A 16122-nucleotide genomic window follows, 5' to 3' on the forward strand; every position below is an offset into this window, starting at 1 on the left:
TTTGCTTTTCGCACCTAAACTATTGAAAAAATAATTAATTTTTCATTCTTATTTTTCTCTAAACTATTGAAAAAACTCTTTACAAAATTTAGAGATAAAAATGGACTTTTTAAAGTTTAGGGAAGAAAAAAAAATTGTTAAATTTTAGGGACCAAAATAGTATTTTATCCTTAAAAAAGAAAAAAAAGTAAATTTACTCTTTTTATTTTTTAGAAATACTACGTCCATAACACAATTTACCATAACACAACTTACCGTTTCTTATAATCTATATATATATATATAAAACCGAAGCCTCTGCTAGCACCACAATTTTCCACGTCAGCACAATATTTAAAAAATAAAAATAAAAACATTATAATACCTCAAAACCCTAGCAACCTTACCCCTCTCTCAAGTTAATAAATAAAACCCTAGCAACCTTACCCCTCTCTCAAGTTAAGAAATATAAAGCCATAGTTTCTGCAAACTCTCTCTCTCCAAACGTAAATATCAAATTTAACCCCTTTAATTTCTCTTTATATTTTTTAGGCTTCTATAGAGTTATAGTGAGTTATGCTGATTTTGTTTTTTGTCTATGTGTGTATAGATGGTCATAATACTCCGGTATTCCAAGAGAAGTTTGTGTTTTCGTTAATTGAAGGCCTTAGAGAGATAAGTGTTGCAGTTTGGAAAAGCAATACAAAAAACGATTTCATTGGCAGCGAAAAGTAATTACTCTGTCTCATATTTTTGTTTTTTGAATTGATTTTGTGTGCTTTTTAGACCCTTTTGGATCAATTTTGTTAATTGGGTGTTTTTTTTTTTTATTTTTTTAATAGGGTCCAATTGGGGAAGGTTCTTTCAAAGGGCTACGACGACTGCACTTAGTGTCTGTATACTAATAGTGGGGGGTAAGTACTATAAATTACTAACCCTTTTAAGTGTATTAGTTAGAATTATTTTCAAATGATTGTACCAATAAAAGTGAATGTGTATAAATTTTGTTTAACTATCCCGTGTATCGCACGGGTTAGCGACTAGTTTGTTGTAAAAGTGTTCATAAAATTTGCTTTTTGACTTTTACTAAAAGGTTGTCTTGCGAGCTGCTTATTAAATTTTTTTTTTTGTTTGTTGCTAAACTCAACATTCATGATTCATCAAACCAACACTTTCTTTCTCTGCCGTTAAAAATTGCAACAATTCACCGTTGCAAAACCCAGCCGCCCTATAACCGTGACTCCTCCCTCCATTCACAACAAACACACACACTCTCTCTCTCTCTCTCTCAAACTCAAAATTAAATGCTTCCCAAAACCCTAATTCATTAGCCAATCCACCCAAAAAAAAAAAAAAAACACAGATACCAAAGCCAAAAAAAAAAACTCTCTCTCCCTCTCTCTAATGGAGGACCCGGAGGGAGTCCTCAGCTTCGACTTCGAAGGCGGCCTCGATGCCGGTCCCACCGCCGCCACCGCCGCAAATCCTGCTGCCACCTCCGGGCCCCACATAATCCAGTCCGATTCCGCCGCAATCCACGCCGCCAACAACAACAACAACAACAACGCTAACAACACCAACGTTATCGCCGTGGGCCACGCGGCAGGACCGGGAGGAGGAGGAGGAGGAGGAGGGGAGGCTGGGGCGGGCAATTATAGGCCGGGCGGGCGGAGCTTCCGGCAAACGGTGTGTCGTCACTGGTTGCGGAGCCTGTGTATGAAAGGCGACGCCTGCGGGTTCCTCCACCAATACGACAAGTCGCGGATGCCCGTCTGCCGCTTCTTCCGCCTCTACGGCGAGTGCCGCGAGCAGGACTGTGTTTACAAACACACCAACGAAGATATCAAGGAGTGTAACATGTATGTATTTATCTTTGTATTTGTAACTTTTTTTTAACTATTTATAAAGTTTGTGATTTTAATTGAGATGGGTTGGTTTTGATTGTGATTTTTTTGTGGTTATGTATATAGCTAATGTTTGAATGAATTGTGGGATTTGCAATTGATCTTGGATAGATGGGGGAGCACAAGATTCAATGAATGAGTGTATGTATATATAGAGGCTTAAATACTTTGTTGGTCCCTAGTACATTAGGGATTTTAGTCTCTAAAGTTTAGATTGATTACTTTTAGTCTCTTAGATGATGCAGCCCCGTTGCTCTATTGGGACTTAAAGTGATCATTTTAAGTTTGCTAGGGACTAAGAGCAATCACTTTTAAGTTTTTTTGGGGACTAAAGTCGATCATTTTAAGTTTGTTAGGGATTAAAAGCAATTATTTTAAACTTTAGGGACTAAAATCACTCCTAAGCTAAAATTTAGGTACTGACGGTGTATTTTGGCTATGTATATATTGTAGGTGTGAAATCTGTATTCTGTAGTATAAAAAGTGTGTGGAAGGGGGAGTTACAAGAATGCGTATGCTGTAATATTGGTTTACGGTTTCCAGTATATATGCTGTGGTCTGATTGTGAAATTTATATAGGAACTTTATCAATGGTACTGCATTACGAAAAGCTGGAAATCTTTGTTTTGTAAAAAATGGATATGCTACATGTTAATTTGGGTTAATTTTGTATACCATGTTGAGACAAAGAACCAGTATGATAATAAGAGCATGGAAGTTGTTTACTTAATTGGGGTATTCTGTAACTGCAGGTACAAGTTGGGTTTTTGTCCAAATGGTCCTGATTGTCGGTATAGGCATGCAAAAATGCCCGGACCTCCACCTACTGTTGAAGAGGTCCTTCAGAAGATTCAGCATTTAAATTCTTACAATTACAACCCTTCGAACAAATTTTTTCAACAACGGAATGCTGGTTTCTCTCAACAAGCCGAAAAAACTCAGTTTCCACAAGGTCCCAACACTGTCAATCAAGGTGTGGTTGGAAAATCTTCAACAATCGAGTCTGCTAATGTCCAGCAGCAGCAGCAGCAGCAGCAGCAGTCCCAACAGCAGGTCAGCCAGAACCAGATACAAATTGTTCCAAATGGATTGCCTAATCAGACAAACAGAACGTCTACACCTTTGCCTCAAGGAATATCTAGGTTTGTTCAGAGATCTGAGGTCTTTCATTAGGTTTTGTAAAGAAGTTTTTGTATATTTACATGGGCGTCGTCATGAAGGGCTCATCTTTCAACCAATAAAATGCCCAAAAGAATTCTGTCCTTGTTTAGCAGCTGTAATCAGCCTCCCTTAAGCTTATGGTAGTTAATTTAGATTTTTATACACATTTTATGTTGTACTGTTCTCATTTTCACCATTATATGTATGGATTTGCTTCTCATTTCATGGAGTGTACTTAATTATAATAAATTTTTTTTTTCTTCTGGCATCTAAAAGTAAAGTAAACACCATATGATTTGTGGATTTGCTTCTTGTCTTATGCAGTGTACTTCATCATTGTAATTTTTTTTTGCTGGGGATTTGTTTTTGGATAAGTTGATTGGGGCATCTTAGAGGAAAGCAAACAACTGTGATAACTTGCTGGTCTAAAGTTTTTTCTAGGGACTTGGAATGGTCTTTTTCTGTGAATTTTTTCTTTTCTTTTTTTAATTTATTAAAAAAAGTGATTAGCAACACTAATATGAAGGTAAGCAGAAGTTTTGGGAAAACGTATTTTTTGATTAATTTGCTATCATCTGATAGGCAGAAAAACATACATGTGGCAGTCCAAACTAATTTATTGAGTATCCATAGCTGGCCCGGGCTTGGTTGCTGTTGTCATTGCCATCATTTGATAAATTTTATTTTATTTTGTGAGGCAGAATATGTTGTTTTAAAGGTCCATAAAGCTATATTTCAAGTAGCATTTATGGCATGTGCCTTGAGTAATCCATCTTAGTGATGCTCATGGAAAATGCCTTAACTGCATATCAGCTGCTTTTGTGTCTTGATTCCTGTGGCTGATGCCTTTTGAGTGCCTTAATGTCTTTCCTTGTGGTTAAATGTGTTGCTGTTAGTAATATATCAAACTTTAATTGGAATGTGGAGCTTCTTGTTGATGCTATATTCTCTGACAAGACTCAGGAATAGTTCCTTAGGTGCTATACTTTAGTTTTCCCAATTAAATTCAACTGTGGCTGCATAGACCAAAGAGCCACATAGTTGAATTTAATTGCCTTTGGGGAAATAAAACATCTTGTGTTGTATTGGTCAATGCAACCATATAGTTGAATATAAATAAGGAGCCTAAGGTACTATACCTAAGAAACTGTACCTAAATTTTTCCCTATTCTCTTTTCCTTTTATGTTTTTTTTTTTAGTGCATCTATTATGAGTTTTATGCCTGTCATGCCAATGTTCTTTAGACCAAATAGCATCTCGTCTTGCCATAAAGGTGCTATTGGTGGGGTTCAAGGGATACCCCAGTGGTTCCAGCATCTTTTGTGGTGCTTGGGCACTGGGGGTTCAAACCCCACTAGCCACCCTCCCCCTATTTACCTAGCCAAAAAAAAGAAAAAGAAAATAGTGGTGGAGGGTGAGGTCTTGTGTTCCATTCCATATGAGTGCGAGTTGTATTGATCTATATCAAATGGTGTCTTGTGTGCTTGGGGTTCATTCTTTACTCTTTAGCCTTTTAAAATATATTTCAGTAAACTAAGTCATATATATATATATGACATGTACATATGTGCATATATACGTTGTGTGTGTATGTATAGTTTGTGGAAGAAGTAACATTTACATCTCAGATAAGGGTTAAAGCCACCAAGGACCATGTTATGCATGCTAAAAAAGTTACATTGATTCATCTCATTTCTGGTACCTATTATCACAAGATCTAGGATTAGATCAATGAAACATGTCCAGTACTGATCTGGATAACTTCTATTGAGTTTGGTAATAATGCTTGACAAGATTTGTGTTTTTCTATACTCTAGAATATTTTGTTCTGCTTATGTTACATCATTATAGATTTCTACCATTGATTTGTTAGTGTGTGGTAAATCAACTGTGAGACTTATGCTCACTTAGGTTACTAATTAAAGTAGTTGAAGGGAATATGATAGACCTTTTGTTGGAAGGAATGTGCTTACTATAAGCTATGAGGGTTTGCCAAACATGTGATTTTGTAAAATTTAGTAATTAAAGGTGTCTCATATAAAAGTCTGATTAAAATTTTTTTGGATGGATATATGAGATGATTAATCACAGGCTTGATGGAGATATAGTAGGTGCTAACACCCTTTCTCATTCTTTGTTCCCCTCTGCCCTCTTTTAGGGAAAATCCTACATCAATGGGTTTGACGCTTGACTGTTCACTTTTTTTTGGGTCTGCTCTGTTTTGGTTGAGAGATTAGGGGTTTGAATTCTTTTGGTAAGTAATAACTAAGGCAGTATTTTTATCTAATTCTATTGCTTGAATTGGATCCTTCCTTTGTGAGTTTATTTCAAGTGATTTTGTTATGGAGAATGCTGTTTTCTGATAACTTTCTTTTTATAAAATTAATAAAACTACAAAACCTTAATTGCTTATTGTGCTCAAGAGATGCTTTAGCAAGATAGGAAAGGCAAGAACATTGAGATTACAATTTTATTGATGTACTGAGTAAGAATGTGGAATAGCTATAGAGAAAAGGGAGAAAAAAGAAAAAAACCCAATGATTTCCTATTTTGTTGAACTGTCTAGGTGTCTAGTTTATTTGGACATGGATGATTTTTTGATAGTTATAAGGGGGAGTGGAATTTGAACCCTGGACGTCTCCGTTAGAAACACCGGGAGGTGTCAATTGAACTACTAGGCTCTTTTTATTTGGACATGGATGATTATGCGCCTTGGGCACCTTGTCTGAGTTCATGTTTCTTTTTGCTATAATTTGGAATCTTGTGCACTTTGAAAAATTTTTAGAATTGGTTTCAAAGGAGGTCATGTTGATGGTTAGTCATTGGTCTTGCCGATGAGCCTTGGCTCAAATGGCACTTTTTTCTCTCATAAGTGTGTGGGGAGGATGAGGTCGGGGGGGTGGGGGTGCTCAAACCTACTAGGTGCGTGTAACTCAACAAAAAAATGCTTAAATTTAGAGAAGGATTTGGGTGAGCATATTTTGAAATGACATTACTGTAGGAGTTATAAGAGATGAAGAAAAAATGATGACTTACTTCTATACAATAGGAAAGTGAAACAGAGGTGACATTTGAGTTGATCAAATAGATGTCAAGAGGTATTTGGATGTGCGGAGTGATGAGAGAACTAATTCTTACATTTATGCCTTTTATAAGGGTTTTTATTTTTGGTGGTAATGTAGGAAGGGGATAAGTGGAGTGGCCTGAAGATTTGGAATTGCTACTGTGAAGTACCATAAAAAAAAGCCATGACATGCTTTTCAACAGCTAAGATTTGGTATTTTTGCCTTAACCCACCCAGCTTGGGTGGTGAGGCCTTGGCATGCCAAGTCCTAGGTCCTGTGTTCAAGTCCTTGCTTACCTGATATGGTGGGGGGAAAAAAGATTTTCTGTTTGCCTTGTCAGGTATTAGTTGGATTATATTTGTGAGGTTAGGTGTGGTGTAGACTGCAGGTTGGTGCTACTTTGCCTGATGTGAAGTAGTCGAAACAGGCATTTTGAGGGCATTTGCCTCACAAATTGAAGACAACATATTACTCTCCTGGTTTTAAGTTGATCCAAGATTTGGTTATTCAATATCCCTTATCAATTTCATAAAGCTGATAACTTAATCAGCTGCTGATTGTTGTTATGGTATAGTTTATTTCTGTATTGTGTGAGTACTTGGGCATTACCTTTTATTTCTTGCTAAAAATACTTAAGAAAAGTAGAAAGTAAAATTAATTCTGTATTTATTAAAGAATGCAACTGATCTAAAGGGCCATTTGGAGGGGTTTTTTCCCCCAATTAGGGAGTTTGGATGATAATAGAATTGGGGTTCTATATGGCTTTGTCATGTATTTTACAGAACCCAGTAGAATTTTATTATCACTCTCGATTGCAAGGATATGATGTCGGTGTTATGTGGTTCTTTCTTGAGAAGATTATCCAAATTTTGTGGCAATATTAGGTACCATTATTGCAATGCAGCCAATGAGCTCTAGCTCAAATGACACCTTGTCTGAATGTAAAGACATAGTGTAGAGTAAAGTCATGTGTTCAACCCAACTAGGTCTGTATGTAACTTACTGATAAAAAAATATAGTTATCACAATAAAATAAATATGAAGCAATAGAATTTCTAGCCAGTTTCGTTTCTAAGTATCACCAGTATCTTACTCCTTACTTTTGTATGAGGATGTACTTTTGTTATATTAATAATTTCTTTTGACCATGCTATGAGGTTCTAGTTTACACTACATTCCTATGTGTGCAATGTTTTAAATTCACCTGTGATTTGATGGACCATCTAGCTCTAAATGAGAAGAGGTTGGACCTTGGTGTGATGGCAAGTGCCCTCCACCAAGGCGATGCATTGGAGGTTCAAGTCTAGGAATCAGCTTCTCCAACGTAGGCCCTTCATTACTGGTGGCAGGGCTGATTCTGGCATCCTCTATATTTTGTAGCTTATTTGCTAAAGGTATGAAAAATAAAATAAAAGTTGGTTATTTTAAAATAGGATAAAATTTAGGTATAGTTCCTTAGGTGTAGTAAATTAGGTTCCTTAATTAAATTCAAACACATAACTCAATTGTGTTTAATTCTCCTTGGGAAAGATAATGCTGTTTGGATTGTTTTTGTAAGGCTGCCTACTAATCACCTCTACCAGACAGTAGAAGTGAAGTCTTGTATGCTGGGAATGACTTTTTGTCTTGCTATAATTGGAAAAGATATGCCTTTTGCGGTTAGCATGCTTGTTTATGCTACTTGACCATATTCAACTAGCTATTTTTTTATATTAATTTTTTCAATTATATGCCATCTAGCTGTTGTTATGAACCATATACCTATAGACCTGTTTTATTGGTTTTGAGGGCTTGCTGTACTATGATGTAGGCTTGAGATTTAATGTTGGAAAGGGTTTTCCTTGATTCAATTAACAGTCAATTTCATAACTGTTAATATGTGATTGGATTTTAAGTTTAATGGCCAAATATTATTTTCTTTCTGGTTAAAGCACCTGTTTGTTTATTTAGATGGGATATTATGAATTTGGATCTAATTCCTTTTCTAACATGCATACCCAGGTATTTTATTGTTAAAAGTTGCAACCGTGAAAATTTGGAATTATCTGTACAACAAGGTGTATGGGCAACTCAAAGGAGCAATGAAGCTAAACTGAATGAAGCTTTTGACTCCACTGAAAATGTCATTCTGATTTTCTCAGTCAACCGAACTCGACATTTCCAGGTAGATTTCAGATTTAGCATCCTACAAAACTAATTAATCTGTGCTCTAGACCTCTGTGGTTCTTGATCATTACATACTAGGTTGTCAATTCTATCTGGTCAGTCCGGATCTCAGTTGTCTGTTTGAGGTAACTGCAAAGTCGTCTATATTTTGTCAGGGTTGTGCAAAGATGACATCCAGAATTGGTGGGTCTGTTGGCGGGGGCAATTGGAAATATGCACATGGAACTGCCCATTATGGGCGGAATTTCTCTGTCAAATGGTTAAAGGTACCATTTCTTTTCATCTTAATGGTACTGATAGATGTCAGGCATTTTTTTACCCAAAAGGTTTTCTTGGTTCCAAAAATTCTTATGCTGTAAATGATGACAAAAACCTTGGTCCTGACAAGGCTTCTGTACACCCCATCAAATGACCCAGGTGTATTTTAATTTATTTTGTTCTATTTCTCTTTTCAAGTCAATTTGAGTTCCAAAAATTTGGTAGGGTCTTGTTAGAGGAGCTTGGTTATGTTGTTGTTTTCCTGGAGATTCTTGTTACTGATCAATGCACTCATTTTAAGAGATTTATTCATGTATTAAACGAGCAAGGAGCTTCCAAGATATTGTGCATTACATATAATACTGGAGCTGGTTTTTTTGATGCTTCTAATGTAAAGGAAACTCTATGTGGGATGTCTGAACTTTTGGCATTTGGTTGAAATTATGGTTGAAGTCAGTATCCTAATTTGGATACCAGGCAAAGATTATGGGGCATAAAACTGAATAAGCTACATTTATTAATTGCTTTATGTACATTTCTATGTAGAACAAATAAAAAGTTGTCATTCCATTTGCAATTTCTTATATGCAGTTATGTGAACTATCCTTCCACAAAACTCGCCATCTAAGGAATCCATACAATGAGAACTTACCAGTGAAGGTATTATTTTGAGCCTCTTCTCTCTCTCTCTCTCTCTCTCTGTGTTTTTAATTTTTTATTTATAAAGCTGACTGATGGCTATGATGAGAATTGGTTTCTGTTCTTTTTGCTGCTGCAGCATTCTTTTTTGTTTTTTGTTTTTATTCTTCGTCTTCTTCTTCCTTTTCCATCTACTTGTTTTCTTTTAATGCTTGAACCACGACCAAGTTGGAGCTAGGCCAAACTATAGAGATAAGCGCATCATCATGGCTTGACCCTGGTTTTACCCAACCTCACATGGAGATTTGATTTAGTAATTTGATTCTCACTTGACCTAAAGCACACTCACAATGGCTCACACATACACAGACAGACAAACATATGCTAGGATGCAGATACACATACACAGGATATGGACATGGTTACACGGCAATTCTTGAAAATTAGGATACAATACCAGGGAGGTGATTAATTAAGTAATAAAAATATAATTTTGGGTAGATTTTATGTTAATGTTAGGTTTAAATAATAAATAAGAAGCATCGAAGTGTTTGAAAACACATCTAAAATGGACAAAGTTTGGGTACAAACTAGTTTGTAGCCAATGGCTACAATTCCTACTAAAAAAAATTAACATGACTATGTCTTTTGAAAATCTAATTGTTGGATTGCATATTTTTTATGTTCTTAACACGCATGTGAACTTTCGTGCCAATTGGATGTTATTTATTATTCGATCCATAAACTTATTTTTTTATGCATAATTATAGACTACAAAAACTTGAAATTTAAACATTTGATTGATGACATATCTATTGATCTTTTGGAAATTTTGCAAACATGGAGAATATAAGAAGAAAATGTAATCCAATGGTAGATTTGTAAAAATTCACATCCGATAAAAAGAAATTGAGTGGAGTTGTAGCCATTGGCTACGAACTAGTTTGTAACCGAAATTTGTCCATTTAGATAATAACTTTATAATCTAAATATTCTCTCAATTTGTTTTCTTGTTTCTTTTGGTATTCTTTCAAATGTTTTTCTTGTTTCTTTTGCACACTGCCTGTGTTATTGGATTTACTTATTTATTTATTTATTTTTCCAATGAAGTTAATTACTTATAAAAAAAAAAATCAAAACATTCTTTCAAGAGGTCCTACTAATGAATTTTCTTTTTCTAAAGAGTGATATACCTTTCAATCCTTATAGTAAAAAAGTTAAAAAAAAAGGGGGTGGGGGGCAAGATGGGTATCAACAATTTTCTGAGTATTGTCTCAGCCTTCTTATTAGTTGATTTAATACTAAATCAATTTTAAGAAAGACATGAAATGGACAATTCCTAAAGCAGTCATCCGATCATACAATGATCTAAAAAATCAAGACTTGATTACATTATTTCTGTTGGGGTCTCACACATTGTATTTTCTTGTCTGATTTCATTATTTCTATTAGATTTTCCTTTTGATTTGAATATATTTTTTTCACTGCTGTGAGTTTAAAATCGTAAACACATTGCACTTTTGCTATCTATAAAACTTTTATTACCTATCAAAAAAAAAAAAAAGGAAAAAAAGAAGAAGCTCACCACCATCAAAAGTCCCACTCCTCTCTCCAAATTGTCATGAAAAGTTGGAGGGAGATTTTATTTTGCTAAGCAATTAAGGAGAATGACAGGAGCAAATGGAGGCCTTATAGGTGTAAGCCCCAAATCAACCCCAAAAGGAGTACACTAAAGTACCAAGGTAGCTTAGGCACTTATAAAGCTATGGTTCATGTATAAAAAAGATAAAAATAAAGCCAAGATTCAACGCCTACCTTAGCAATGTGGGACAAAGCCCACAAGGGACACTTTTTTTTTTTTTTTTTGATAGGTAATAAAAAACTTTATTTAGAAAAAAATCAAAAAGCAAAGCTTCTGCCCTAAGAATTTGGAATTTGTACCTATTTTTACTGTTACTGATTTAGCAATTTAGAATTTATACATACTGACATGGTACCTTTGCCATTATGATAGAACACTGTTGAAATTACCGCTTGATCTTTTGACACATTAAGTGCTAACTGAATTGGTTGGAACTAATTCAGGTTCATTCATGTTAAAGATAGGTCATTATCCCACTAAGACAATGGGGGAACCCATAAAATTTTAACCATTTTATTAATATTTAAATAAGTATTAAATTAAATAGCAAAAGAGGGCCATGGCTTTTTATGATTACAGTAAACACATGACAGTTTATACCAAGGGCGGAAACTAAATGCATAAAGGCCTTAAAAGTTTCCTATTCTATTGACAATTAAACCATAGAGTTTCAAAATCTAGTGCATATAGCAATGGTGCACTCACTGGAAGTTGGATTGAGGATGACTCCTGGAAAGCGATATTGTAAATTAATGTATATTTGGCTTGTGAGATTCCATATCTTGTAGCCATGTATTAAAATGAGCTTCAACTTATCTCATTGTTATGCTTTTGTCATTGCAGATAAGTAGAGACTGTCAGGAGCTAGAGCCTTCTGTTGGTGAGCAGTTGGCTTCCTTGCTTTATCTTGAGCCAGATAGTGAACTTATGGTATGTTTTCTTTTTGACTTCTTTTGGGATGCAACATAGTAATTAGCAGGTTTCAGAAAAAGAAGAAAATTAAACTAGAAAAGGAAATGGAGTGAAATTAGGGTGTATTCTTAATTAGGATATGAATTTTTAATCTCCAAATAATTTTTTTGTTGTTTTGACAATGAACATCTCAATTCCCATGATTTGTGAGTTTGAATTTCCGCTTTCTAGTTATGGAATGTCAATTCTCACGTGTCGTTTCTTTGCGTGAATTATTAGTGCAACACTTATATCAACCCCCCTTTTCAAAACTAATTATATTGAGTTAATTTTAGAAAATGAAACACACACATATATAATTTGTCTAAAATATGATATAAATTCGAATTCTGAGTATATCCAAGCAGTATATATGTCAATTCTAATGCATTCTAATTTTTGTGAGTTTAAAACTCTCAAGGTTTGAAATTCTCAGCAACTGAACAGGTCCTAACCGTGTGTAGATGAAAGTGTTTAGTTATTGTTGCACATAAGCTACTGGATTTTGGTATGTTGAAATACATATATTTTGTGTTCAAACTTCAAGCCCTCTCATTTTCACAACTATCTATTTTTTTTTAGAAGTTATTAATAAAGGACGGATAGAAATGAAAACACCAAGTCAAAAGTCAAAGACAAATTACTTCAACAAGAGTAATGTCCATGACACAGCAATTATCTACAGTGAAAGGAGATGCAATCTCTCAGTTTGCAGTCTTGTATGAAATAAGAGAGAGCATATAGAAGAAGGTGATATAATGCCAATCCCAGTGTTACTAGATTGTTTCCCTTGCAATAGGCATTGAGCAAGTGAGTGAGCAGAAATAAGAGCAATGCATTGGCTCCTGTAGAATGAAAATACAGAATGATGCATTGCAGTATGGATGGAGAAAGGTGCAGTTGAACTCTACCCATGCCACTTTGTGGCAGGGGGGGGGGGGGGGGGGGGGGGGGTGGAGGAGGGAATGATCTAGATGGGATTACATTGTGGAAGATGGATTACGATTAGTCAAAATTTAGTGGTAGAAATATTTCATTTGGATAGACATACCTGCCCTGTAATATTAGGAAATGGTATAGCATGCATGACAGGACAACAATAGCAACTTCTAGCATAATCTAAGAGGGAAAAAAATCTTATGACATTTAAAATATGGACACATTGGGACTATCAGTATCTGCATAGGGAATTTCTATTAGCAATGCTTTGAAAATCAATAAGTGGATATTAGGATATACTTATAAATATAATATCAAATTTTGTGTTCATAAACTGCTGTTATTTGTTGCCAATAAGCTATGGCTCTAGTGGTACTTCCTCCTCCCATAATAATGAGATTGTGTGTGTGTTACTTACAGATTAAAAAACTACTGTTATTTTGTTCCTATATAATTTTTGTATGAAATTCTAAAATATTATTGTCGTTATTTCTCTTTATATCTTTAAACAAGTAAAATATCTCTCAATAGATCTTGGTTTTTCCTTAATCTTGTCCATTTAGATGCTTTTGGGAGATTTATTGGTTATGTAGCAAAGGGAATCAGTTTGTTGACCATGTAAATATGAACATTTAGTGGAGCTAGTTATCGGCAGCAAGATATCATTAGGGAAATCATTCTTTTTTCCAATCCCCTGTCTGGCACCCTTTTTGAGGAAGTGGATGCAGACAGCAAAAGAAACTGCATTGGACTTGAAGATGTCCTCTCTTGTACGTCGTTTTAAATGGTAAGAAATGGTCAAATCTAATTGTCAGTGTATTTTTTTCCTTGGTTACAGGCGATCTCAATTGCAGCAGAATCAAAACGGGAGGAGGAGAAAGCTAAGGGAGTCAATCCAGAAAATGGAGGAGAGAACCCAGATATTGTCCCATTCGAGGACAATGAAGAAGAGGAAGAAGAAGAAAGTGAAGAAGAGGAGGAGAGCTTTGGTCAGGTTCCTGGGGCAGCAACTCAGGGCAGAGGAAGGGGCAGGGGAATCATGTGGCCCCCTCACATGCCACTGGCACGTGGAGCCAGACCTATGCCTGGGATGCAGGGTTTCCCCCCTGTTATGATAGGTGCTGATGGGTTATCATATGGACCTGTTACACCTGATGGGTTTCCTATGCCAGATCTTTTTGGTGTGGGCCCCCGTGCTTTTGCACCATATGGTCCTAGATTCTCTGGTGATTTTGCAGGTCCCACATCGGGCATGATGTTTCGTGGGCGACCTTCACAACCTGGGGTATTTCCAGGTGGTGGGTTTGGGATGATGATGGGTCCAGGCCGTGCCCCCTTTATGGGAGGGATGGGGGTTGCAGGTGCAAATATGGCACGACCTGGCCGGCCGGTTGGAATGCCCCAAATGTTTCCACCACCCCCTCCACCATCCAATCAAAACAACAACCGGGTTGTAAAGAGAGATCAGAGGGCTAATGATCGAAATGACAGGTATAGTGCAGGATCCGACCAAGGCAAGGGTCAAGAGATGCCAAGTCCGGGTGATGGACCAGATGATGACTCACAATATCAGCACGGAAAGGTTCACCATGATGATCAATATGGTGCTGGTAATAACTTCCGGAATGATGAAAGTGAAAGTGAGGATGAGGCACCCAGGCGTTCAAGGCATGGTGAAGGGAAGAAGAAGCGACGAGGCTCAGAAGGAGATGGTATCACTGTCTCTGATCACTGACAGATGCTACCAGCTGAGCAGCAAATGAGTGACATTGCTAACTGGGGAAGCTGCTTCCTCAGACTTACCTGCTTTCTTTTCAACAAGATCAAACTACAATTCTTCACTGGTTCTTTTTATAGTATTTGATAAATTCTGGGTGATAATTTTTTTTTTCTTTCAAATTTAGTTGAAAATGTTGCTAGGATGTGTTATATTTTATGTAACAAATCAGGGGAAGAACTATTGAACAGATGGGGGGAGGGGTGGGACTTTACTATTGATCTAGACTAACGTACTTGTAAAGAAATTTATACAAAATTGTATTAAGTAGGCTGCTAAGGTGATTTACAAATTCAACATTATTATTGATGGATAACATATAAATGCCATCTGTATTTCATTCCGTTTATTTCACAAGTAAAAGGTTTTTAAGGGAGTTTGTATAAAACAAGACTCCACAGAGGACCATAAAAATTTGAGAACTGTGAAATCAAACCGAAAATTTGGTGGAAAGTCAAAATGCAGTCGTTTCTACGGGCGAATAGAATCCTATACATAAATCAGTTAATAAAGGAATAAAAAAAAAAACCTGTTACTTTGTTGCTTAAGTTATATAAGAATTCTATATGTGTCTTTAGCCCAAAAAAAAAAAAAAAAAAAAAAAAAAAAAAACTCCTTCCAAGTTCTATACCTCATGAGGGTGCATCATTAACAAATTCGTTCATGGTACCTAAGATCTATAAGCATATAATATTAACCGTAACCATATTATGTTAACTGTTCATATTTCCTTCAATACATTTGTATGCTTTTGAAACTCAAGATCTTTTGATTTTATTCTTAGGTTTTGTTTCGGATCCATTTATTTTGCTGAAATTGAAAACTTTTTGCTGAAAGTATTGTAAATAAATGTAAAAGTTAGCTGAAATAGTATAATGAAACTCATGAATAGTATCAAAAAGTGCAGTGAGACCTATAGATAGTAGTAAAAATAAGCTGAATAATAAAATAAACTGACTTTTTAATTTGGAGTTAGACGCACACTTAGACCAACTCATGAGTTGGACCTTGTGTCTGCGTGTTCTCTAGATTGGGTCTCCAAGTTCTTCAGCTTGGGGTCATGTAAAGCGCTTCGCCACTGATCTTGATTTGAAGCTTGGTGAGGATGTTGGCTTGTTGACATTACCTAACACTGTTTTACTTTCTTATAGCTCAATTGGTGTTCTCTATATTTTGACAAGAGTTTGACTTCCATTCTTATAATTGAATGTGGTAGCTGGCCTTTCACCGTTTTATTATGATTCTCAATATATTTACTATTTTATCAGGATTCTTAATATTAATTAGTTTTGGATTGATTCTTAAAAAAGAAAAAAGTTCTTTTGGACTTTTCTCTCTCTCTCTCTCTCTCTCTCTCTTATTATTATTATTATTATTATTATTATTATTTTTAATTAGAATCCTTTTGGACTTTTCTAAGCTTATGCTTTTAGGTAAACTAGCTTTTCATAATTAACTTTATAAAACTAGATATGCATTGAGTTTTAAATACACTAGTCTATGATTATTTTGAGATGTGGTATAATGTATAGTTTACTTTATAAAATTTAATTGTAGATAATTTTTTATCCCTAAAAATTAAACAATTTCGATAATTAATTTCTCTCTTTATTTTTACATGTAAATAATTTTATAATTTTT

At 35.4% G+C, this 16122-nt stretch overlaps 1 protein-coding gene across 1 annotated transcript; it reads left to right on the forward strand.

The window, feature by feature from the left end:
- The first annotated feature begins 1107 nt into the window (after positions 1-1107).
- On the forward strand, positions 1108-14830 carry LOC126726646 (30-kDa cleavage and polyadenylation specificity factor 30). The gene is made up of 7 exons (XM_050431956.1): positions 1108-1838; positions 2636-3025; positions 8111-8273; positions 8431-8541; positions 9125-9193; positions 11658-11744; positions 13543-14830. Exons 1-7 carry the CDS (start codon positions 1384-1386, stop codon positions 14437-14439), a joined length of 2172 nt encoding a protein of 723 aa, XP_050287913.1. The 5' UTR covers positions 1108-1383; the 3' UTR covers positions 14440-14830.
- The last annotated feature ends 1292 nt before the right edge of the window (positions 14831-16122 follow it).

Source organism: Quercus robur, chromosome 5 (assembly GCF_932294415.1).
Source record: "Quercus robur chromosome 5, dhQueRobu3.1, whole genome shotgun sequence".
In the NCBI taxonomy this organism is placed as follows: domain Eukaryota; kingdom Viridiplantae; phylum Streptophyta; class Magnoliopsida; order Fagales; family Fagaceae; genus Quercus; species Quercus robur.